This window comes from Lissotriton helveticus, chromosome 9, assembly GCF_964261635.1.
Source record: "Lissotriton helveticus chromosome 9, aLisHel1.1, whole genome shotgun sequence".
Taxonomy (NCBI): Eukaryota; Metazoa; Chordata; class Amphibia; order Caudata; family Salamandridae; genus Lissotriton; species Lissotriton helveticus.
In genome coordinates, this window is record NC_136070.1 from 588,940,127 (window position 1) to 588,967,784 (window position 27,658).

A 27,658-nucleotide genomic window follows, 5' to 3' on the forward strand; every position below is an offset into this window, starting at 1 on the left:
AAATTACTTTGAAGAAAAACAGTTTGTAAACTTCCAAGCCCAACACTAGATGTAAGCAGTGTGCACATCACGTGAAGTACAGTACAGTAGCACATGATGCAAACTATGGTGTCTGCGAAAGTGTTAAGACGTCAAAACTAACATTTCTAAAAGGAAGGGCTCACAAACGGCCTTTATAATGGTAAACTAATGGTGAAGCACAGAACAATAAAATAGGGATGCAGCAGTAGATTCAAAATGTGCAGACGTCATTTCTTTTTCTGTAGTAACGGTGTAATATATATATATATATATATATATATATATATATATATATATATATATCTACACTTGATAGACGAACATTTTTTATTCGTCCAACTAAAGAAGCAAAACAGAAAGGCATGCGACCACAATAACATAAGCTCCTTAAGAACATTTTTTGATGAACTGTGTAGAGCAATAAAAAGATTTTACATTATTGTGAGACATAAGTGAGACAAAGCCTAAACTCTTAGGTTAATAAAACAGTTTATTTGCATTTTACAAAATCAATCTTACATTCCTTATCCATTTGCCAGTAAAGTGCTGATAGGTTTCAAAATAAAGACACATTTATTAACAGAATCTAAGATGAGCATCAGAAGAATGGCAGCTGCAAATCCACCTACTGCAGTCCGGAAAGGGATAGTCTTTTTTATATTACAAGTATGATGAAAAGAGGCAATGTATGGATCTGTGGAGACACCGCAGATGAACGATTACTCTACAAATTCCAAAATCCTGTTAGTAATTTTTTTTCCTGGTTTGGAAGTGCCAGCTAATTCCACCTTCCCATGTATAAGAAAAAGATGGGGCTAGGTTCTTGCGGACAAAAATACAATTACAAAAATATAGGGGGTTCTATGGGGAGTTCTGGGGTGCACTAAAAACCAGACCAAACTTCTGTTTGCATGAAAATATGCAAAAATCTGAAGGAAGCACGGCAGTGTCTCCACACGATCCATACATTTTACAGTGTTTTAATAAATCAGTTCTCCAAGCGCACAGTAAGTCCTGACTAAAGGTGAAAATATTATTTTCAGAAATAGGCACTGACATACAAAGCTCAGTGAAATGACAAATTATTAATATAAAATATATATCAAGCCGGTGTGTGGACGGCGACTTTGCATATTATACTCTGAGTGACACCAGGAACATTTTGTGCAAGGCTTACAGTTATCTTCAATACATGTTGGCTCTTTTCAGTGTTTGAACCAAGTATCTTCGGCACAAAGGAACCCTTTTCATGTCTGTGACCGTGGACCACTTGCAGTACAGCTATTGTTTTATTGCCAAGCTTTGGAAGGACACTTATGTTGTTTATATACAAAACGCACAAATGATATATATGTATTTATATATATATATTTATATACTTATGTACACGCACTAGAATTTTACTCTTTCTTTTTTGCTACTGTCAGCTCTACATTTGGAAGCTGGATGCCACCCTTTGTGCCACTGTCATTACTGGAAGATGAAGAAATTCGCGACTTCTTTGATGCCAGCGACACACCACTGCTCTCAATGTTCCCCATGTCCTCATCACTAAATGTCACTTCATAGGAACCCTTCGTTTTAGATCCCAAGCCACCGAAAGTGCCAAACTTTAGCTTTGAGTGCTTGCTTTTACCCTTCTCCCTTTCAATGGAGGCTGTGCCCCCTTTGGTTTCAACCATTCCACTCGGTGTAGTCGGCGGGGACAGATCTCGATCATCACTCAGCGAAGACGATCTGTGCCGGGGCTTCTTACTGCGGAACAGCGAAAAGTCAAATGTTGAAGACTTGGCTTTCGGGGATAACGCAGTGCCTTGTAAGTCTGCAGATATGTTGGTTTCTTCAAGACCACCCTCTGTGGAACCTCGACTTGCTTTGGAACTTTCTAATGCACCCTTTGAGCCAGATAAAGTTATAGAGGCCTCTGGAGGCTCCACACTAATGTCTCCTTTCCCCTTCTGCCTGGAAAAATTAAACTTGGGCATTTTCATTTTTGACTTTTTCAATTTAGTGTCCTGCTCTTCAAAGTCAGCTTCTACCTTGCCAGCTTGAATGCTAATGTCTGGTTTGGGGAAATTAACATCAACGCCAACCTCTCTCCCACTTAATTCAGGCCCTGCAGATGTGAACTTGGGCACTTTTAACTTGGGAAATGTCACAGTGCCTGATGGACTTTCTAAATGTCCTTGTGGCACAGACACTTGGCCCTGGGCTCCGGCGTTCAGGCTTTTGAACTCACTTGTAACCTTTGGTCCAAATAGCTGGAAACCCCCTGTAACCTTTGGTAGTTTAACATTAATATCCGATGACTGTGAAACCTGTGAGGCCTGATAATCCACACTAGGACCTTTAATGTTCATTTGTGAACCACCACTAATATTAATACCTGGACCTGCAATGTCAAGCACAGGAACTTTAACCCTCCCAGACAAATCTCCTTTGAGTGTTGGCTCTTTCAAAGTATGCCCTTTGGTGGATAAGCCAATAGATGACATCTCATTTTGAAGGCCCTGGGCATTATCAAGTCCCTCAATTTTTGTCCCAGGCAGGCCAAATCGTGGTAATTCACCTTCAGGCATTTTGAGCTTTCCTTTATCATTGCTCATCCTCAGACTTGGAAGACCCACTTCAACCTTTGATAGTTCATGGCCACTGTCAACACTGAAATCACCTTTTAATTTCGGTCCGCTGAGATTTATGTCTGGTGCCTCAACATTTGACTTGATATCAGGCACACCTATGCTACCTTGAATCTTGGGCCCAGAGATGTCAATATCGCCTTTTGGTAACACCACATGGAGGTCTGCATCTGTCCCCTGCACCTCTGGACCTGACAAACCAATTTTGGGCATTTTAAGGTTTCCTTCAAAACCTTTCAAAGTAGCATTATCAGAAGCATCTACACCTAAAGTTGGTCTCTGAATAATACCCGACAGATTAAGGTCTCCCTTGATTTTGGGTCCTTTCAGGTTGAGGTCAGAGGCAGATAGCTGTTGCCCTGAGACTGCCAAGGTTGGTGCATGTAATGTAGGTCCTTTAATGTTCAAATCGGAGGCTTCAACGTTTACATCTAGACCAGGAACTCCTGTCCCACCTCTAAACTTTGGACCAGACAAATCAATATCACCCTTGGGAAGTTTTACTTCAACACTGCCATCTACTTCCTTCAAGCCAGGTCCCTTAATGCCATGTTTGGGAATCTGAAACTTCCCTCCAAATCCTTTGACAGACACAGTAGGGGCATCAAGGACCACATGTGGATCTTTTAAATCTTTAGACACATCAAGATCGCCTTCGACAGTTAGTCCTTTAAGATTTAATTCAGACTCCGGCACTGATATTTTTGGATCAGACATGTTAACAGATGGCATCTCAATCTTAGGTCCAGAAAGCTTTAGATCAGGCCCCTTGATGCCTGGTGCATCCAGGCTCAAATTAACACTAGGTGCTTTTAAATCCGCTTCCATTTTGGAACCAGGCACATCCATACTGCCTTTGGGGCCAGACATGCTAAAATTGGGCAGTTTGAACTTAGATTTTTTCAGTTTTATGTCCGGACCTTCCATACTCACATCAGGCAGACTCCCGCTGCCACTAGCAGACAAATCAATTCCTGGCGGCTTAATATCAGCTTTCTTATTTTGTGAAGAAATATCAAAATCGGGGGAGGTTATTTCTCCCTCAATCTTAGGACTTGATAGAGAACCTTCTGATTTAAATTTAGAAGACTTTATATCAAACTCAACATCCGGAAAATGCATCTTCCCAAACAAGGCTTTCTTTGTTTTTGGAGCTTTGACGTTAAGATCTCCTTTAAGTGAGGCTTCAGGTCCACTAATGTCTACATCTAAATCGGGGGACTTCAGGTGTACATCAGCATCAGTATCAGGGACACTAACATCAAAGCCACCTTTCTTGCCTTTTATTTTGGGGCCACTCATATGAAATTTGGGCATCTTAAATTTTCCTTTCTTTGCTTTTCCTCCTATGTTTACATCTGGACTCCCAACATTCACATCTCCTTCTAGGGCACTCACTTCAAACGAAGGGGAAACAATATCCGGTTGGGGAGTTTTCACTCCGAACCCAAACATTCCTTTCTTCGCTTTGGGAATTTTAACATTTCCTTCCAGACCTTCAAGGCCTATTTCTGGAGTATCCACATCTATCTTAAGACTGGGAGCATTCAAGTCCACCTTGGGAGTCGTTATTTTAGGGCTAGAAAAATCAATGTTTGGTTTCTTAAGATCTACATCAAGGCCTGTTGTGTCTAATTTCCCACCTTTGAGTTTTGCATCAGGTATATGAAGGTCCATATCTAATTTGGGACCTTTAAAATCTCCGCCTATTTTGCCAGACAGGTCAACGTCACCATGTGGAATGCCTGCACTTATGTCCATTTCAGGGCTTTTAAATTTTGGGAGCTTAAATTTTGTCATTTTTATTTGTCCTTCAGGGCCTTTAATGTCTACATCTGGTGTTTCAACATTAACATCTGGGAGTTTAACACTGGGACCCTCAATGTTTGGGCTTGAAATATCCATGCCACCCTTCCAAGAGGGACCTTTCATGTCAATGTCTGGCATAGAAACTGTAGGGAGCTTCACATCCATCGAAGGCATCCTAAACTTGGGAAGTTTCACTTTACCTTCTGGACCTTCTAGTTCTATGCCTGAAGCATCTACATCCAATTTTGAACCAATAATGTTAAGTTCACCTTTTGGTAATGTTACATCAACAGCTGGACCTTTGAAATCGCCTTCTAATTTGGGGCCAGAAATGTCAACATCTCCTCCTTTCCAATTAGGTCCTTTTAAGTTCAGGTCAAAATCTGGCATGGAGACTTTAGGAGTATGCAATGATGGCATTTTAAACTTCGGACCTTCCACCTTACCATCTGGACCTTTAATGTCCATATCTGGAGTACTGACATCAATCTTGGGGCCTTTGATATCACCCTTTGGCCCTGTCATATCACCTTTAAGCTTTGGCCCAGAAATATCTACATCCCCTTTCCATTTAGGACTTTTCAGGTTTATGTCAATGCCCGGCATATGCATTGAGGGCATATTAAAATTGAGACCTTTCATCTTTCCTTCAGGGCATTCAAGATCTACGTCTGGGACGTTCATATCCACCTTTGTACCAGAAATGTCAAGATCCCCTTTAGGAAGTTGTACATCAATGTCAGAACCTTCCAGTTTAGAATGAGAAATATCAAATTTGGGAATCCTAAATTTGGGAATTTTGAATTTAGCCTTTGCTTCTGACCCTTCAATGTCAATGTCTGGATGTTCTAGGTCAACATCTGGACCCTTTATATCAAGTTCAGGGCCCTTTAAATCCCCTTCCAATTTGGGACCAGAAATGTCTACATCTCCTCCTTTCCAATGAGGACCTTTCAGCTTCAGGTCAAAGTCAGGAACAGAAACTTTAGGCATTTGAATTGATGGCATCTTTAACTTTGGACCTTTCACTTTACCACCTAGTCCTTCTATGTCTATATCAGGTGCATTGAAGTCAATGTCTGGGCCCTGAATGTCAACATTTGGTCCCTTCAATTCAACTTCCAATTTAGGACTAGATATGTCTACGTCTCCTCCTTTCCAATTAGGGCCTTTCAAGTTGAGGTCAACATCTGGCACTGGTATTGAAGGCAGTTTAAACTTAGGACCTTTCACCTTTCCATCTGGACCTTCTATATCTATATCAGGGGCATGGAGCTCAAATTTAGGGCCCTTCATATCAACCGTTGGCCCTTTCAAGTCACCTTCAAGCTTTGGCCCAGAAACATCTACATCCCCTTTATATTTAGAGCCTTTCAGGTTTATGTCAAAGTCAGGCGCAGAGATTTTAGGCACATGAATTGATGGCATCTTTAACTTCGGACCTTTCACTTTACCATCTGGTCCAGCTATATCAGGGACACTGATGTCAACATCTGGGCCCCTGAGGTCAACATTTGGTCCCTTCAAATCACCTTCCAGTTTGGGACCAGATATCTCTACATCCCCTCCTTTCCAATTAGGGCCTTTCAAGTTCAGATCAAAATCAGGAACAGTGACTTTAGGCACATCCATTGATGGTAATTTACACTTGGGACCTTTCAACTTTCCTTCTGGGCCTTCTATCTTTATATCAGGAGCAGTGACATCAATTTTAGGGCCCTTGATATCAACTTTTGGGCGTTTCAAATCACCTTCAAGTTTTGGCCCAGAAATATCTGCATCACCCTTCCATTTTGGACCCTTAATATTTAAGTCAGTATCTGGCAGCGATACCTTCGGTAAATTAACAGTCATTGAGGGCAGTGTGAATTTGCCACCCTTCAAATTTCCATCAAGGCCTTCAACATCAATTTCTGGAGCTTCAATGTCTACCTTAGGACCAGTTAGATCAATATCCCCTTTAGGCAACTTCACACCAAGCTCTGATTCTTCTGACTTAAGACCAGAAAATTTAAATTTAGGAAGGTTGAACTTGGGCATTTTTACTTTTCCTTTGGCTCCTGTACTATCCACATCTAGATCTGGTGTACCGACCTCTAAGTCTGGACTTTTGATATGAGCTTTCATACCTTTAAGGTCCCCTTCTAATGTTGGACCAGATAAATCAGCACCCCCCTTTAGCTTTTGCCCCTTCAGATTTAGTTCCACGTCAGGCATAGAAACTTTAGGTGATGAAATGTTTAAAGAAGGCATCTTGAATTTAGGGCTTTTTACTTTCCCTTCTGGTACCTCAATACCCACATCTGGTGCACTGAGATTGATTTTGGGGCCCGAAACGTCCATATCCATTTTGGGAGACTTGACATCGATGCTTGGTGTCTGGGCCTTAGAACCTGAAAAATTGAACTTGGGAAATCTAAATTTATGTTTTTTAGTCTTCACTTCTGGTACTTCTAGATCTACCTTTGGAACACCAATGTCCAATTCAGGTACCCTCACACCTCCTTCTACTTTAGCACCAGAAACATCTAGGCCGATGGAAGGGTCTGGCAGATCTGCACCACCTTTCCAGTTGGGGCCTTTTACATTTAAGTTGAAATCAGGCATAGACACTTTAGGTAGATTCATGGAAGGCATCCCGAACTTGGGATCTTTAACCTTGATATCAGGCCCTTCAATGTCTAAATTTGGAGCTTTGAGCGAAAGATCAGGCGCCTCAATATCAATGTTAGGACCTTTTAGATCACCTTCAATTTTAGGCCCAGAAATATCAGCACCTCCCTTCCACTTGGGGCCTTTCATATGAAAGTCCATATCCGGCATATGGACTTTGGGCATATGCATGGAGGGCAATGTAAACTTGCCACCTTTTACTTTTCCTTCTGGGCCTTCAATGTCTATTTCTGGTGTGTCAATGTCTACCTTTGGACCAGAAAATTCAATATCACTTTTGGGGAGGTTAACATCAATTTCACCTCCATCTACCTTCGGACCGGAGATGCCAAATTTGGGAAAACCAAATTTAGGCATTTTAAATTTTCCCTTTGCATCTGGAATCTCCATGTCTATATTTGGTGAGCCAACCTCAATTTCAGGACTTTTGATATCAACTGTTGGAAGGTCTAGGTCCCCTTCTAACTTTGGACCAGAAGCATCAGCACTGCCTTTCCATTTAGGGCCTTTAATGTTAACATCAAAATCAGGCATTGACATTTTGGGCATGTTAAAATTCATGGATGGCATTTGAAATTTGGAACCTTTCAATTTTCCTTCAGGGCACCCAATATCTACTTGTGGTGCGTCAACATCAATTTCTGGACCCTTGATGTCAAGTTTAGGACCTTTCAGATCCCCTTTGATTGAAGGGCCTGACATATCTGCACCTCCTTTCCAGTTAGGACCCTTTATATTTAAGTCCAAATCAGGCATAGACACTTTAGGTAGATGCATGGAAGGCATCTGAAACTTTGGATCTTTCACCTTTATATCAGGCCCTTTAATGTCCAAATCTGGAGCTTTGAGAGAAAGATCAGGAGCCTCAATATCAATGTTAGCACCTTTTAGATCACCTTCAATTTTAGGCCCAGAAATATCAGCACCTCCCTTCCACTTGGGGCCTTTCATATGAAGGTCCATGTCAGGCATCTTGACTTTGGGCATGTGCATGGAGGGCATTGTAAACTTGCCACCTTTTACTTTTCCTTCTGGGCCTTCAATGTCTATTTCTGGTGTGTTAATGTCTACCTTTGGACCAGAAATTTCAATATCACTTTTAGGGAGGTTAATATCAATTTCACCTCCATCTACCTTTGGACCGGAGATGCCAAATTTGGGAAAGCCAAATTTAGGCATTTTGAATTTTCCCTTTGCATCTGGAGTCTCCATATCTATATTTGGTGAGCCAACCTCAATTTCAGGACCTTTGATATCAACTGTTGGAAGGTCTAGGTCCCCTTCTAACTTTGGACCAGAAGCATCAGCACTGCCTTTCCATTTAGGGCCTTTAACGTTAACATCGAAATCAGGCATTGACATTTTGGGCATGTTAAAATTCATGGATGGCATCTGAAATTTGGAACCTTTCAATTTTCCTTCAGGGCCCCCAATATCTACATCTGGTGCATCAACATCAATTTCTGGACCCTTGATGCCAAGTTTAGGACCTTTCAGATCCCCTTCAATTGAAGGGCATGAGAGATCTGCGCCTCCTTTCCAGTTGGGACCTTTTATATTCAAGTCCAAATCTGGCATAGACACTTTAGGTAGATTCATGGAAGGCATTCTGAACTTGGGATCTTTCACTTTGATATCAGGCCCTTCAATGTCTAAATCTGGAGCTTTGAGCGAAAGATCAGGTGCCTCAATATCAAAGTTAGGATCTTTTAGATCACCTTCCATTTTAGGCCCAGAAATATCAGCACCTCCCTTCCACTTGGGGCCTTTCATATGAAAGTCCATGTCCGGCATATGGACTTTGGGCATATGGATGGAGGGCATTGTAAACTTACCACCTTTTACTTTTCCTTCTGGGCCTTCAATGTCTATTTCTGGTGTGTCAATGTCCAGCTTTGGACCTGAAATGTCAATATCACTTTTTGGTAGGTTAACATCGATGTCAACTCCATCCCCTTTTGGACCGGACATGCCAAATTTGGGAAGTCCAAATTTAGGCATTTTGAATTTTCCCTTTGCCTCTGGAACCTCTATATCTATATCTATATTTGGGGGACCAACCTCAATTTCAGGCCCTTTGATGTCGACTGTAGGGAGGTCTACGTCACCTTCTAGCTTTGGGCCAGAGGCATCAGCACTGCCTTTCCATTTAGGGCCTTTAATATTAAAATCAACATCAGGCATTGACATTTTGGGCTTTTGAAAATTCATGGAAGGCATCTTAAATTTGGAACCTTTCAATTTTCCTTCAGGACCTTCAATATCTACATCCGGAGCTTCAACATCAATTTCTGGACACTTGATGTCAACTTTAGGACCTTTCAGATCCCCTTCAATTGAAGGGGCTGAGAGATCTGCGCCTCCTTTCCAGTTGGGACCTTTTATATTCAAGTCCAAATCTGGCATAGACACTTTAGGTAGATTCATGGAAGGCATCCTGAACTTGGGATCTTTAACCTTGATATCAGGCCCTTCAATGTCTAAATTTGGAGCTTTGAGCGAAAGATCAGGCGCCTCAAAATCAATGTTAGGACCTTTTAGATCACCTTCAATTTTAGGTCCAGAAATATCAGCACCTCCCTTCCACTTGGGGCCTTTCATATTAAAGTCCATGTCTGGCATATGGACTTTGGGCATATGCATGGAGGGCATTTTGAACTTGCCACCTTTTACTTTTCCTTCTGGTCCTTCAATGTCTATTTCTGGTGCGTCAATGTCAATCTTTGGACCGGAAATGTCAACATCACTTTTTGGTAGGTTAACATCGATATCAACTCCATCCCCTTTTGGACCAGACATGCCAAACTTGGGAAGGCCAAATTTAGGCATTTTGAATTTTCCCTTTGCCTCTGGACCCTCTAGGTCTATGCTGGGTGATCCAACCTCAATTTCAGGACCTTTGATATCAACTGCAGGAAGGTCTACATCACCTTCTAAATTTGGGCCAGAATAATCAGCACTCCCTTTCCATTTTGGGCCTTTAATGTTAACATCAAAATCAGGCATTGACATTTTGGGCATGTGATCATTCATGGGTGGTATCTTAAATTTGGAACCTTTCAATTTTCCTTCAGGCCCTTCAATGTCTACATCTGGAGCTGTGAGAGAAAGATCAGGAGCATCAATATCAATGCTAGGACCTTTAAGATCACCTTCAATTTTAGGCCCAGAAATTTCAGCACCTCCCTTCCACTTGGGGCTTTTCATATGAAAGTCCATGTCAGGCATGTTGACTTTAGGCAAATGCATGGAGGGCATCTTAAACTTACTGCCTTTCACTTTTCCTTCTGCACCTTTGAGGTCTATTTGTGGTGTGTCAATGCCCATCTTTGGACCAGAAATGTCTATATCACTTTTGGGGAGGTTAGCATCAATTTCAAGTCCACTCACTTTTGGACTAGACATGCTAAATTTGGGAAAGCCAAATTTAGGCATTTTGAATTTCCCCTTCGTCTCTGGGACCTCTAGATCTATATTTGGGGAACCAACCTCAATTTCAGGACTTTTAATATCTATTGTAGGCATTTTTACATCACCTTCTACCTTTGGACTGGAGGCCGCAGCACTGCCTTTCCATTTAGGGCCTTTAATGTTAAAATCAACATCAGGCATTGACATTTTGGGCTTTTGAAAATTCATGGAAGGCATCTTAAATTTGGAACCTTTCAATTTTCCTTCAGGACCCTCAATATCTACATCCGGAGCTTCAATATCAATTTCTGGACACTTGATGTCAACTTTAGGACCTTTCAGATCCCCTTCAATTGAAGGGCCTGAGAGATCTGCGCCTCCTTTCCAGTTGGGACCTTTTATATTCAAGTCCAAATCTGGCATAGACACTTTAGGTAGATTCATGGAAGGCATCCTGAACTTGGGATCTTTCACCTTGATATCAGGCCCCTCAATGTCTAAATCTGGAGCTTTGAGCGAAAGATCAGGTGCCTCAATATCAAAGTTAGGACCTTTTAGATCACCTTCAATTTTAGGCCCAGAAATATCAGCACCTCCCTTCCACTTGGGGCCTTTCATGTGAAAGTCCATGTCCGGCATATGGACTTTGGGCATATGGATGGAGGGCATTGCAAACTTGCCACCTTTTACTTTTCCTTCTGGACATTCAATGTCTATTTCTGGTGTGTCAATGTCCATCTTTGGACCAGAAATGTCAATATCACTTTTTGGTAGGTTAACATTGATGTCAACTCCATCCCCTTTTGGACCGGACATGCCAAATTTGGGAAGGCCAAATTTAGGCATTTTGAATTTTCCCTTCGCCTCTGGAACCTCGATATCTATATTTGGGGGACCAACCTCAATTTCAGGCCCTTTGATGTTGACTGTAGGGAGGTCTACATCACCTTCTAGCTTTGGACCAGAGGCATCAGCACTGCCTTTCCATTTAGGGCCTTTAATGTTAAAATCAACATCAGGCATGGACATTTTGGGCTTTTGAAAATTCATGGAAGGCATCTTAAATTTGGAACCTTTCAATTTTCCTTCAGGACCCTCAATGTCTACATCCGGAGCTTCAATATCAATTTCTGGACATTTGATGTCAACTTTAGGACCTTTCAGATCCCCTTCAATTGAAGGGCCTGAGAGATCTGCGCCTCCTTTCCAGTTGGGACCTTTTAAATTTAAGTCAAAATCTGGCATAGACATTTTAGGTAGATTCATGGACGGCATCCTGAACTTGGGATCTTTCACCTTGATATCAGGCCCTTCAATGTCTAAATTTGGAGCTTTGAGAGAAAGATCAGGCGCCTCAACATCAATGTTAGGACCTTTTAGATCACCTTCAATTTTAGGCCCAGAAATATCAGCACCTCCCTTCCACTTGGGGCCTTTCATGTGAAAGTCCATGTCCGGCATATGGACTTTGGGCATATGGATGGAGGGCATTGCAAACTTGCCACCTTTTACTTTTCCTTCTGGACATTCAATGTCTATTTCCGGTGTGTCAATGTCCAGCTTTGGACCTGAAATGTCAATATCACTTTTTGGTAGGTTAACGTCGATGTCAACTCCATCCCCTTTTGGACCGGACATGCCAAATTTGGGAAGGCCAAATTTAGGCATTTTGAATTTTCCCTTCGCCTCTGGAACCTCGATATCTATATTTGGGGAACCAACCTCAATTTCAGGCCCTTTGATGTCGACTGTAGGGAGGTCTACATCACCTTCTAGCTTTGGACCAGAGGCATCAGCACTGCCTTTCCATTTAGGGCCTTTAATGTTAAAATCAACATCAGGCATTGACATTTTGGGCTTTTGAAAATGCATGGAAGGCATCTTAAATTTGGAACCTTTCAATTTTCCTTCAGGACCCTCAATATCTACATCCGGAGCTTCAATATCAATTTCTGGACACTTGATGTCAACTTTAGGACCTTTCAGATCCCCTTCAATTGAAGGGCCTGAGAGATCTGTTCCTCCTTTCCAGTTGGGACCTTTTATATTCAAGTCCAAATCTGGCATAGACACTTTAGGTAGATTCATGGTAGGCATCCTGAACTTGGGATCTTTAACCTTGATATCAGGCCCTTCAATGTCTAAATTTGGAGCTTTGAGCGAAAGATCAGGCGCCTCAATATCAATGTTAGGACCTTTTAGATCACCTTCAATTTTAGGCACAGAAATATCAGCACCTCCCTTCCACTTGGGGCCTTTCATATGAAAGTCCATGTCCGGCATATGGACTTTGGGCATATGGATGGAGGGCATTGCAAACTTGCCACCTTTTACTTTTCCTTCTGGACATTCAATGTCTATTTCTGGTGTGTCAATATCCATCTTTGGACCTGAAATGTCAATATCACTTTTTGGTAGGTTAACATTGATGTCAACTCCATCCCCTTTTGGACCGGACATGCCAAATTTGGGAAGTCCAAATTTAGGCATTTTGAATTTTCCCTTCGCCTCTGGAACCTCTATATCTATATTTGGGTGACCAACCTCAATTTCAGGCCCTTTGATGTCGACTGTAGGGAGGTCTACATCACCTTCTAGCTTTGGACCAGAGGCATCAGCACTGCCTTTCCATTTAGGGCCTTTAATGTTAAAATCAACATCAGGCATTGACATTTTGGGCTTTTGGAAATGCATGGAAGGCATCTTAAATTTGGAACCTTTCAATTTTCCTTCAGGACCCTCAATATCTACATCCGGAGCTTCAATATCAATTTCTGGACACTTGATGTCAACTTTAGGACCTTTCAGATCCCCTTCAATTGAAGGGCCTGAGAGATCTGCGCCTCCTTTCCAGTTGGGACCTTTTATATTCAAGTCCAAATCTGGCATAGACACTTTAGGTAGATTCATGGAAGGCATCCTGAACTTGGGATCTTTCACCTTGATATCAGGCCCCTCAATGTCTAAATCTGGAGCTTTGAGCGAAAGATCAGGTGCCTCAATATCAAAGTTAGGACCTTTTAGATCACCTTCAATTTTAGGCCCAGAGATATCAGCACCTCCCTTCCACTTGGGGCCTTTCATATGAAAGTCCATGTCAGGCATGTGGACTTTGGGCATATTTATGGAGGGCATTTTAAACTTGCCACCTTTTACTTTTCCTTCTGGACATTCAATGTCTATTTCTGGTGTGTCAATGTCCATCTTTGGACCAGAAATGTCAATATCACTTTTTGGTAGGTTAACATCGATGTCAACTCCATCCCCTTTTGGACCGGACATGCCAAATTTGGGAAGGCCAAATTTAGGCATTTTGAATTTTCCCTTCGCCTCTGGAACCTCGATATCTATATTTGGGGAACCAACCTCCATTTCAGGCCCTTTGATGTCGACCGTAGGGAGGTCTAAATCACCTTCTAGCTTTGGACCAGAGGCATCAGCACTGCCTTTCCATTTAGGGCCTTTAATGTTAAAATCAACATCAGGCATTGACATTTTGGGCTTTTGAAAATTCATGGAAGGCATCTTAAATTTGGAACCTTTCAATTTTCCTTCAGGACCCTCAATATCTACATCCGGAGCTTCAATATCAATTTCTGGACATTTGATGTCAACTTTAGGACCTTTCAGATCCCCTTCAATTGAAGGGCCTGAGAGATCTGCGCCTCCTTTCCAGTTGGGACCTTTTAAATTTAAGTCAAAATCTGGCATAGACACTTTAGGTAGATTCATGGTAGGCATCCTGAACTTGGGATCTTTAACCTTGATATCAGGCCCTTCAATGTCTAAATTTGGAGCTTTGAGCGAAAGATCAGGCGCCTCAATATCAATGTTAGGACCTTTTAGATCACCTTCAATTTTAGGCACAGAAATATCAGCACCTCCCTTCCACTTGGGGCCTTTCATATGAAAGTCCATGTCCGGCATATGGACTTTGGGCATATGGATGGAGGGCATTGCAAACTTGCCACCTTTTACTTTTCCTTCTGGACATTCAATGTCTATTTCTGGTGTGTCAATATCCATCTTTGGACCTGAAATGTCAATATCACTTTTTGGTAGGTTAACATTGATGTCAACTCCATCCCCTTTTGGACCGGACATGCCAAATTTGGGAAGTCCAAATTTAGGCATTTTGAATTTTCCCTTCGCCTCTGGAACCTCTATATCTATATTTGGGTGACCAACCTCAATTTCAGGCCCTTTGATGTCGACTGTAGGGAGGTCTACATCACCTTCTAGCTTTGGACCAGAGGCATCAGCACTGCCTTTCCATTTAGGGCCTTTAATGTTAAAATCAACATCAGGCATTGACATTTTGGGCTTTTGAAAATGCATGGAAGGCATCTTAAATTTGGAACCTTTCAATTTTCCTTCAGGACCCTCAATATCTACATCCGGAGCTTCAATATCAATTTCTGGACACTTGATGTCAACTTTAGGACCTTTCAGATCCCCTTCAATTGAAGGGCCTGAGAGATCTGCGCCTCCTTTCCAGTTGGGACCTTTTATATTCAAGTCCAAATCTGGCATAGACACTTTAGGTAGATTCATGGAAGGCATCCTGAACTTGGGATCTTTCCCCTTGATATCAGGCCCCTCAATGTCTAAATCTGGAGCTTTGAGCGAAGGATCAGGTGCCTCAATATCAAAGTTAGGACCTTTTAGATCACCTTCAATTTTAGGCCCAGAGATATCAGCACCTCCCTTCCACTTGGGGCCTTTCATATGAAAGTCCATGTCAGGCATGTGGACTTTGGGCATATTTATGGAGGGCATTTTAAACTTGCCACCTTTTACTTTTCCTTCTGGACATTCAATGTCTATTTCTGGTGTGTCAATGTCCATCTTTGGACCAGAAATGTCAATATCACTTTTTGGTAGGTTAACATCGATGTCAACTCCATCCCCTTTTGGACCGGACATGCCAAATTTGGGAAGGCCAAATTTAGGCATTTTGAATTTTCCCTTCGCCTCTGGAACCTCGATATCTATATTTGGGGAACCAACCTCCATTTCAGGCCCTTTGATGTCGACCGTAGGGAGGTCTAAATCACCTTCTAGCTTTGGACCAGAGGCATCAGCACTGCCTTTCCATTTAGGGCCTTTAATGTTAAAATCAACATCAGGCATTGACATTTTGGGCTTTTGAAAATTCATGGAAGGCATCTTAAATTTGGAACCTTTCAATTTTCCTTCAGGACCCTCAATATCTACATCCGGAGCTTCAATATCAATTTCTGGACATTTGATGTCAACTTTAGGACCTTTCAGATCCCCTTCAATTGAAGGGCCTGAGAGATCTGCGCCTCCTTTCCAGTTGGGACCTTTTAAATTTAAGTCAAAATCTGGCATAGACACTTTAGGTAGATTCATGGTAGGCATCCTGAACTTGGGATCTTTAACCTTGATATCAGGCCCTTCAATGTCTAAATTTGGAGCTTTGAGCGAAAGATCAGGCGCCTCAATATCAATGTTAGGACCTTTTAGATCACCTTCAATTTTAGGCACAGAAATATCAGCACCTCCCTTCCACTTGGGGCCTTTCATATGAAAGTCCATGTCCGGCATATGGACTTTGGGCATATGGATGGAGGGCATTGCAAACTTGCCACCTTTTACTTTTCCTTCTGGACATTCAATGTCTATTTCTGGTGTGTCAATATCCATCTTTGGACCTGAAATGTCAATATCACTTTTTGGTAGGTTAACATTGATGTCAACTCCATCCCCTTTTGGACCGGACATGCCAAATTTGGGAAGTCCAAATTTAGGCATTTTGAATTTTCCCTTCGCCTCTGGAACCTCTATATCTATATTTGGGTGACCAACCTCAATTTCAGGCCCTTTGATGTCGACGGTAGGGAGGTCTACATCACCTTCTAGCTTTGGACCAGAGGCATCAGCACTGCCTTTCCATTTAGGGCCTTTAATGTTAAAATCAACATCAGGCATTGACATTTTGGGCTTTTGAAAATGCATGGAAGGCATCTTAAATTTGGAACCTTTCAATTTTCCTTCAGGACCCTCAATATCTACATCCGGAGCTTCAATATCAATTTCTGGACACTTGATGTCGACTTTAGGACCTTTCAGATCCCCTTCAATTGAAGGGCCTGAGAGATCTGCGCCTCCTTTCCAGTTGGGACCTTTTATATTCAAGTCCAAATCTGGCATAGACACTTTAGGTAGATTCATGGAAGGCATCCTGAACTTGGGATCTTTCACCTTGATATCAGGCCCCTCAATGTCTAAATCTGGAGCTTTGAGCGAAAGATCAGGGGCCTCAATATCAAAGTTAGGACCTTTTAGATCACCTTCAATTTTAGGCCCAGAAATATCAGCACCTCCCTTCCACTTGGGGCCTTTCATATGAAAGTCCATGTCAGGCATGTGGACTTTGGGCATATTTATGGAGGGCATTTTAAACTTGCCACCTTTTACTTTTCCTTCTGGACATTCAATGTCTATTTCTGGTGTGTCAATGTCCATCTTTGGACCAGAAATGTCAATATCACTTTTTGGTAGGTTAACATCGATGTCAACTCCATCCCCTTTTGGACCGGACATGCCAAATTTGGGAAGGCCAAATTTAGGCATTTTGAATTTTCCCTTCGCCTCTGGAACCTCGATATCTATATTTGGGGAACCAACCTCCATTTCAGGCCCTTTGATGTCGACCGTAGGGAGGTCTAAATCACCTTCTAGCTTTGGACCAGAGGCATCAGCACTGCCTTTCCATTTAGGGCCTTTAATGTTAAAATCAACATCAGGCATTGACATTTTGGGCTTTTGAAAATTCATGGAAGGCATCTTAAATTTGGAACCTTTCAATTTTCCTTCAGGACCCTCAATATCTACATCCGGAGCTTCAATATCAATTTCTGGACATTTGATGTCAACTTTAGGACCTTTCAGATCCCCTTCAATTGAAGGGCCTGAGAGATCTGCGCCTCCTTTCCAGTTGGGACCTTTTAAATTTAAGTCAAAATCTGGCATAGACACTTTAGGTAGATTCATGGTAGGCATCCTGAACTTGGGATCTTTAACCTTGATATCAGGCCCTTCAATGTCTAAATTTGGAGCTTTGAGCGAAAGATCAGGCGCCTCAATATCAATGTTAGGACCTTTTAGATCACCTTCAATTTTAGGCACAGAAATATCAGCACCTCCCTTCCACTTGGGGCCTTTCATATGAAAGTCCATGTCCGGCATATGGACTTTGGGCATATGGATGGAGGGCATTGCAAACTTGCCACCTTTTACTTTTCCTTCTGGACATTCAATGTCTATTTCTGGTGTGTCAATATCCATCTTTGGACCTGAAATGTCAATATCACTTTTTGGTAGGTTAACATTGATGTCAACTCCATCCCCTTTTGGACCGGACATGCCAAATTTGGGAAGTCCAAATTTAGGCATTTTGAATTTTCCCTTCGCCTCTGGAACCTCTATATCTATATTTGGGTGACCAACCTCAATTTCAGGCCCTTTGATGTCGACTGTAGGGAGGTCTACATCACCTTCTAGCTTTGGACCAGAGGCATCAGCACTGCCTTTCCATTTAGGGCCTTTAATGTTGAAATCAACATCAGGCATTGACATTTTGGGCTTTTGAAAATTCATGGAAGGCATCTTAAATTTGGAACCTTTCAATTTTCCTTCAGGACCCTCAATGTCTACATCCGGAGCTTCAATATCAATTTCTGGACATTTGATGTCAACTTTAGGACCTTTCAGATCCCCTTCAATTGAAGGGCCTGAGAGATCTGCGCCTCCTTTCCAGTTGGGACCTTTTAAATTTAAGTCAAAATCTGGCATAGACACTTTAGGTAGATTCATGGTAGGCATCCTGAACTTGGGATCTTTAACCTTGATATCAGGCCCTTCAATGTCTAAATTTGGAGCTTTAAGCGAAAGATCAGGCGCCTCAATATCAATGTTAGGACCTTTTAGATCACCTTCAATTTTAGGCACAGAAATATCAGCACCTCCCTTCCACTTGGGGCCTTTCATATGAAAGTCCATGTCCGGCATATGGACTTTGGGCATATGGATGGAGGGCATTGCAAACTTGCCACCTTTTACTTTTCCTTCTGGACATTCAATGTCTATTTCTGGTGTGTCAATATCCATCTTTGGACCTGAAATGTCAATATCACTTTTTGGTAGGTTAACATTGATGTCAACTCCATCCCCTTTTGGACCGGACATGCCAAATTTGGGAAGTCCAAATTTAGGCATTTTGAATTTTCCCTTCGCCTCTGGAACCTCTATATCTATATTTGGGTGACCAACCTCAATTTCAGGCCCTTTGATGTCGACTGTAGGGAGGTCTACATCACCTTCTAGCTTTGGACCAGAGGCATCAGCACTGCCTTTCCATTTAGGGCCTTTAATGTTAAAATCAACATCAGGCATTGACATTTTGGGCTTTTGAAAATTCATGGAAGGCATCTTAAATTTGGAACCTTTCAATTTTCCTTCAGGACCCTCAATGTCTACATCCGGAGCTTCAATATCAATTTCTGGACATTTGATGTCAACTTTAGGACCTTTCAGATCCCCTTCAATTGAAGGGCCTGAGAGATCTGCGCCTCCTTTCCAGTTGGGACCTTTTAAATTTAAGTCAAAATCTGGCATAGACACTTTAGGTAGATTCATGGTAGGCATCCTGAACTTGGGATCTTTAACCTTGATATCAGGCCCTTCAATGTCTAAATCTGGAGCTTTGAGCGAAAGATCAGGTGCCTCAATATCAAAGTTAGGACCTTTTAGATCACCTTCATATTTAGGCCCAGAAATATCAGCACCTCCCTTCCACTTAGGGCCTTTCCTATGTAAGTCCATGTCAGGCATGTGGACTTTGGGCATATTTATCGAGGGCATTTTAAACTTGCCACCTTTTACTTTTCCTTCTGGACATTCAATGTCTATTTCTGGTATGTCAATGTCTATCTTTGGACTAGAAATGTCAATATCACTTTTTGGTAGGTTAACATCGATGTCAACTCCATCCCCTTTTGGACCGGACATGCCAAATTTGGGAAGGCCAAATTTAGGCATTTTGAATTTTCCCTTCGCCTCTGGAACCTCAATATCTATATTTGGGGAACCAACCTCAATTTCAGGCCCTTTGATGTTGACTGTAGGGAGGTCTACATCACCTTCTAGCTTTGGACCAGAGGCATCTGCACTGCCTTTCCATTTAGGGCCTTTAATGTTAAAATCAACATCAGGCATTGACATTTTGGGCTTTTGAAAATGCATGGAAGGCATCTTAAATTTGGAACCTTTCAATTTTCCTTCAGGACCCTCAATGTCTACATCCGGAGCTTTAATATCAATTTCTGGACATTTGATGTCAACTTTAGGACCTTTCAGATCCCCTTCAATTGAAGGACCTGAGAGATCTGCGCCTCCTTTCCAGTTGGGACCTTTTATATTCAAGTCCAAATCTGGCATAGACACTTTAGGTAGATTCATGGTAGGCATCCTGAACTTGGGATCTTTAACCTTGATATCAGGCCCTTCAATGTCTAAATCTGGAGCTTTGAGCGAAAGATCAGGTGCCTCAATATCAAAGTTAGGACCTTTTAGATCCCCTTCAATTTTTGGCCCAGAAATGTCAGCACCTCCCTTCCACTTGGGGCCTTTCATATGAAAGTCCATGTCCGGCATATGGACTTTGGGCATATGGATTGAGGGCATTGCAAACTTGCCACCTTTTACTTTTCCTTCTGGACATTCAATGTCTATTTCTGGTGTGTCAATGTCCAGCTTTGGACCAGAAATGTCAATATCACTTTTTGGTAGGTTAACATCGATGTCAACTCCATCCCCTTTTGGACCGGACATGCCAAATTTGGGAAGGCCAAATTTAGGCATTTTGAATTTTCCCTTCGCCTCTGGAACCTCGATATCTATATTTGGGGAACCAACCTCCATTTCAGGCCCTTTGATGTCGACCGTAGGGAGGTCTACATCACCTTCTAGCTTTGGACCATAGGCATCAGCACTGCCTTTCCATTTAGGGCCTTTAATGTTAAAATCAACATCAGGCATTGACATTTTGGGCTTTTGAAAATGCATGGAAGGCATCTTAAATTTGGAACCTTTCAATTTTCCTTCAGGACCCTCAATGTCTACATCCGGAGCTTCAATATCAATTTCTGGACATTTGATGTCAACTTTAGGACCTTTCAGATCCCCTTCAATTGAAGGGCCTGAGAGATCTGCGCCTCCTTTCCAGTTGGGACCTTTTATATTCAAGTCCAAATCTGGCATAGACACTTTAGGTAGATTCATGGTAGGCATCCTGAACTTGGGATCTTTAACCTTGATATCAGGCCCTTCAATGTCTAAATCTGGAGCTTTGAGCGAAAGATCAGGTGCCTCAATATCAAAGTTAGGACCTTTTAGATCCCCTTCAATTTTAGGCCCAGAAATATCAGCACCTCCCTTCCACTTGGGGCCTTTCATATGAAAGTCCATGTCCGGCATATGGACTTTGGGCATATGGATTGAGGGCATTGCAAACTTGCCACCTTTTACTTTTCCTTCTGGACATTCAATGTCTATTTCTGGTGTGTCAATGTCCAGCTTTGGACCAGAAATGTCAATATCACTTTTTGGTAGGTTAACATCGATGTCAACTCCATCCCCTTTTGGACCGGACATGCCAAATTTGGGAAGGCCAAATTTAGGCATTTTGAATTTTCCCTTCGCCTCTGGAACCTCTATATCTATATTTGGGGAACCAACCTCAATTTCAGGCCCTTTGATGTCGACTGTAGGGAGGGATACATCACCTTCTAGCTTTGGACCAGAGGCATCAGCACTGCCTTTCCATTTAGGGCCTTTAATGTTAAAATCAACATCAGGCATTGACATTTTGGGCTTTTGAAAATTCATGGAAGGCATCTTAAATTTGGAACCTTTCAATTTTCCTTCAGGACCCTCAATATCTACATCCGGAGCTTCAATATCAATTTCTGGACATTTGATGTCAACTTTAGGACCTTTCAGATCCCCTTCAATTGAAGGGCCTGAGAGATCTGCGCCTCCTTTCCAGTTGGGACCTTTTATATTCAAGTCCAAATCTGGCATAGACACTTTAGGTAGATTCATGGAAGGCATCCTGAACTTGGGATCTTTCACCTTGATATCAGGCCCCTCAATGTCTAAATCTGGAGCTTTGAGCGAAAGATCAGGTGCCTCAATATCAAATTTAGGACCTTTTAGATCACCTTCAATTTTAGGCCCAGAAATATCAGCACCTCCCTTCCACTTGGGGCCTTTCATATGAAAGTCCATGTCCGGCATATGGACTTTGGGCATATGGATTGAGGGCATTGCAAACTTGCCACCTTTTACTTTTCCTTCTGGACATTCAATGTCTATTTCTGGTGTGTCAATGTCCAGCTTTGGACCAGAAATGTCAATATCACTTTTTGGTAGGTTAACATCGATGTCAACTCCATCCCCTTTTGGGCCGGACATGCCAAATTTGGTAAGGCCAAATTTAGGCATTTTGAATTTTCCCTTCGCCTCTGGAACCTCTATATCTATATTTGCGGAACCAACCTCAATTTCAGGCCCTTTGATGTCGACTGTAGGGAGGGATACATCACCTTCTAGCTTTGGACCAGAGGCATCAGCACTGCCTTTCCATTTAGGGCCTTTAATGTTAAAATCAACATCAGGCATTGACATTTTGGGCTTTTGAAAATTCATGGAAGGCATCTTAAATTTGGAACCTTTCAATTTTCCTTCAGGACCCTCAATATCTACATCCGGAGCTTCAATATCAATTTCTGGACATTTGATGTCAACTTTAGGACCTTTCAGATCCCCTTCAATTGAAGGGCCTGAGAGATCTGCGCCTCCTTTCCAGTTGGGACCTTTTATATTCAAGTCCAAATCTGGCATAGACACTTTAGGTAGATTCATGGAAGGCATCCTGAACTTGGGATCTTTCACCTTGATATCAGGCCCCTCAATGTCTAAATCTGGAGCTTTGAGCGAAAGATCAGGTGCCTCAATATCAAAGTTAGGACCTTTTAGATCACCTTCAATTTTAGGCCCAGAAATATCTGCACCTCCCTTCCACTTGGGGCCTTTCATATGAAAGTCCATGTCAGGCATGTGGACTTTGGGCATGTGGATGGAGGGCATTGTAAACTTGCCACCTTTTACTTTTCCTTCTGGGCCTTCAATGTCTATTTCTGGTGTGTCAATGTCCAGCTTTGGACCTGAAATGTCAATATCACTTTTTGGTAGGTCAATATCGATGTCAACTCCATCCCCTTTTGGACCGGACATGCCAAATTTGGGAAGGCCAAATTTAGGCATTTTGAATTTTCCCTTCGCCTCTGGAACCTCTATATCTATATTTGGGGAACCAACCTCAATTTCAGGCCCTTTGATGTCGACTGTAGGGAGGGATACATCACCTTCTAGCTTTGGACCAGAGGCATCAGCACTGCCTTTCCATTTAGGGCCTTTAATGTTAAAATCAACATCAGGCATTGACATTTTGGGCTTTTGAAAATTCATGGAAGGCATCTTAAATTTGGAACCTTTCAATTTTCCTTCAGGACCCTCAATATCTACATCCGGAGCTTCAATATCAATTTCTGGACATTTGATGTCAACTTTAGGACCTTTCAGATCCCCTTCAATTGAAGGGCCTGAGAGATCTGCGCCTCCTTTCCAGTTGGGACCTTTTATATTCAAGTCCAAATCTGGCATAGACACTTTAGGTAGATTCATGGAAGGCATCCTGAACTTGGGATCTTTCACCTTGATATCAGGCCCCTCAATGTCTAAATCTGGAGCTTTGAGCGAAAGATCAGGTGCCTCAATATCAAAGTTAGGACCTTTTAGATCACCTTCAATTTTAGGCCCAGAAATATCTGCACCTCCCTTCCACTTGGGGCCTTTCATATGAAAGTCCATGTCAGGCATGTGGACTTTGGGCATGTGGATGGAGGGCATTGTAAACTTGCCACCTTTTACTTTTCCTTCTGGGCCTTCAATGTCTATTTCTGGTGTGTCAATGTCCAGCTTTGGACCTGAAATGTCAATATCACTTTTTGGTAGGTCAATATCGATGTCAACTCCATCCCCTTTTGGACCGGACATGCCAAATTTGGGAAGTCCAAATTTAGGCATTTTGAATTTTCCCTTCGCCTCTGGAACCTCGATATCTAGATTTGGGGAACCAACCTCAATTTCAGGTCCTTTGATGTCGACTGTAGGGAGGTCTACATCACCTTCTAGCTTTGGACCAGAGGCATCAGCACTGCCTTTCCATTTAGGGCCTTTAATGTTAAAATCAACATCAGGCATTGACATTTTGGGCTTTTGAAAATTCATGGAAGGCATCTTAAATTTGGAACCTTTCAATTTTCCTTCAGGACCCTCAATATCTACATCCGGAGCTTCAATATCAATTTCTGGACACTTGATGCCAACTTTAGGACCTTTCAGATCCCCTTCACTTGAAGGGCCTGAGAGATCTGAGCCTCCTTTCCAGTTGGGACCTTTTATATTCAAGTCCAAATCTGGCATAGACACTTTAGGTAGATTCATGGAAGGCATCCTGAACTTGGGATCTTTCACCTTGATATCAGGCCCTTCAATGTCTAAATCTGGAGCTTTGAGCGAAAGATCAGGTGCCTCAATATCAATGTTAGGACCTTTTAGACCACCTTCAATTTTAGGCCCAGAAATATCAGCACCTCCCTTCGACTTGGGGCCTTTCATATGAATGTCCATGTCAGGCATGTTGACTTTGGGCATATTTATGGAGGGCATTTTAAACTTGCCACCTTTTACTTTTCCTTCTGGGCATTCAATGTCTATTTCTGGTTTGTTAATATCCATCTTTGGACCAGAAATGTAAATATCACTTTTTGGTAGGTTAACATCAATGTCAACTCCATCCACCTTAGGACTGGAGATGCCAAATTTGGGATAGCCAAATTTAGGAATTTTGAATTTTCCTTTTGCCTCTGGAGCCTCTATGTCTATCTTTGGTGAACCAACATCAATTCCAGCACCTTTGATAGCAACTGTAGGAATATCTACATCACCTTTTAACTTTGGACCAGAGGCATCAGCAGTTCCTATAAATTTCGGACCTTTAATGTTTAAATCAACATTAGGCATTGACAGCTTAGGCTCAATGTCAACTTTAGGACCTCTCAGATCCCCTTCAATTGAAGGGCCTGACAGATTAGCACCACCTTTCCAGTTGGGGTCTTTCATGTTTAAGTCCAAGTTAGGCATAGACACTTTAGTTAGATGCATGGAAGGCATCTTAAGGTTGGGATCTTTCACCTTCATGTCAGGAGCCTCAATGTCTAAATCTGGAGCTTTGAGAGAAAAATCAGGAGCCTTGATATCAATGTTAGGACACATCAAGTCACCCTCAAGTTTAGGCCCAGATACCTCAACACCTCCCTTCCACTTGGGCCCTTTCATTTCTAAGTCTATGTCTGGGATGGAAGCTTTTGGCAAATGCATTGATGGCATGATAAACTTGGCTCCTTTCATTTTTCCTTCTGGGCCTTCAAGATCTATTTTTTGAGCATTGGTTTCTAGTTTTGGACCAGAAACTTCAATGTCAGTTTTGGGGATGGTCACATCAGTTTCTGGTGCCACTATCTTTTGGCCAGACACGCCAAATTTGGGAATGCCAAGTTTTGGAATTTTGAATTTAGCTTTTTCCTCTTGCACCTCTGTATGTATATTGGGTGCACAAACTTCAATTGCCCGCCCTTTAATATTAACTTTGGGGCCTTTAAGATCACCATCGACTGTAGTACCTGAAAGATCTGCATCGCCCTTCAAAGTGGGGCCTTTAAGATTAAGATGTACATCAGACATAGAGATTTTAGGCAAATCAACATTCCCGGATGTGACATTAAATTTGGGATCTTTTAGGTTTACTTCAGGTCCATGGATAGCAAGGCTGGGAGCTTGAAGATCAAGCTCAGGAGCCTCAACATCTGTCTTTGGACCTTTCAGGTTGCCTTTTAATTTCGAGCCAGAAATTTCTGTTGTATATTTTCCTTTTCCTTTGGGTAGCTCTATTTTTACTTCTGGGGCTTCAAGGTTTATTTCTGGACCTTTAAGGCCACCCTTTTGACCCTTAAAATTACTTTCAAATTTTGGACCAGATATATCTGCAGCACCCTTCCATTCAGCACTATTCACCTGTAAGTCTGCATCAGCAGACACCTTGGGAAGGTTCATTGATGAAGTCTTGAATTTGGGCTCTTTTATGTTTATTGTAGGACCCTGGATATCAAGATTGGGAGTCTGAATATCAATCTCAGGGGGATTCATATTCACCTTTGGACCTTTGAAATTACCTTCTGTGTTACTGCCAATTAAACCCACTCCTCCCTTTAGGACTGAGCCTTTCACATTCATATCTGTGTCTGGCACTGACACTCTGGGCACATTTACTGAGATCACTGCTTGTTTTACTTTACCTTCAGTGCAAATGTCTGGTGCCTCGATCCCTATCTTGGGAACAGAAAGGTCTGCTTGTAAACTCTGCCCTTCACCTTGCAAACTTGAGAAACCAAATTTTGGCATCTTAAATGTGGGCATGATTATTGTTCCTTTGGAAGGGTCATTATTAACATTTGGAGCACTGACGTCAACACCCGGAACCTGAATATCTATCTGATTCGTGCTAACGCCAGCTAATTTTATTCCAGAACGGTCAACTGTGGGGGGCTTGATATTCACCTGTACATTTGGTGAAGAAACAGTCTCTTTTTGTGGCAGTTTAACAACCGGATCTTCCACTTTAGGTTCGGAGAAGCCAAATTTTGGCACCTTTAATATGGGCACTTTGATTGTTCTTTCCTCTCCTCTCATGTCGCCATTCAGTCCTGGAGCACTTATGTCACCACCCATTCGAGGACCTTGTAAATCCATTGTAGAAGTCTCAATGCCAGAGTTTCCTTGTGCCATTGAAAGTTTGGCAACAGGGAGTCCAAGGTCAACAGTAGCCCCTGGAGTCTTAGATCCATGTCTTTCCATTGTATGAGTTGCAACTGTCGGAACCTTGACATCAACTTGTGAGGCTGAAATGACAACCCCTGAGTCAGGTCCAGCACCCTCGAGAAGAGGCCTTGAAATGCTGACAGGGGGAGTCTGCATGCCAACATTTTGAGTCATTGCAACCCCAGGGCCATGTATCTGTGTACCAGAAGTACCAAACTTTGAAAACTTGCTTATACCAACAACATTGAAATTTCCTGTGCCAATTTGGGCTCCTGTGCCCCCAGCAACAGTTGAGCTTTGGAATTTTGTCCCAGAAATATTCATTCCAGGCACCTCGATTTGAACAGACTTGGCATTTGCTTGGCTAACATCAATACTCGGTAAGTGGATTTCCGTTGTTCTCACCCCTGGGGGCGTGATATCCATCTGTATGTTTTTACTGTCTCTCACAAGTCTGGAAGATGTGGTCATGTGGCTGTGGAACCCCGAAACGGTCACATCTGGCTTCCCCACTTTCCAGTCTTTTTCTGTCGCGCCAGAATCAACAATCCTATGAGTGAACTCTGTCGGACCTGAGACAGTGATGCCACCATGTGCAGTTTGCATGCCTGCACTGCCGTCTTTAATCTGCAAACTTTTTCCGGACAGGTTAGCTGTTCGGATCACAGTTTTCCCCGTAGGTGTCTCAAATTCCATTCTGGACCGTTCTGTAAATTCTTGCCTCGGAATCTTTATCTTGAACTCAGGACTGTCGCTGTCAATGTTACTAGCTCCTTCTGACCCCATAACATCCACAGTATAAGCAGTTACTTTCCTTGTGACCGTTATGGTGCGACTTTGAGTTTCTGTCTCCGTTGGTTCCATTTCTGCTAAATCTTCAGATTTGAGTCGCGGCTTAATTTTCTTTGTGTAAATTCTTTTGTAGTCTTCATCATCGCCACTCTAGAAACAAGAAGGGATATATTTTTAGGAAAATATGAATTAGAACCCTCGCTTCTGCCACTCAATGCGGTAGGATCACAGGTGCATTTTCAGTATTTACTCACACAAACTGATAGATTGAAACTGATCAGCAT

The 27,658-nt window shown here is 42.2% G+C and overlaps 1 protein-coding gene across 1 annotated transcript in view; it reads right to left on the bottom strand.

Annotated features, from left to right (window-relative positions):
• Positions 1–493: 493 nt before the first annotated feature.
• Positions 494–27,658, bottom strand: part of AHNAK (AHNAK nucleoprotein) — a 136,516-nt gene continuing 109,351 nt past the window's right edge. Inside the window, exon 5 of the mRNA XM_078660576.1 lies at positions 494–27,524. Within this exon, the coding sequence (XP_078516702.1) occupies positions 1,422–27,524 (26,103 nt within the window). The 3' untranslated portion in view covers positions 494–1,421. The remainder of the gene's footprint in view (positions 27,525–27,658) is intronic.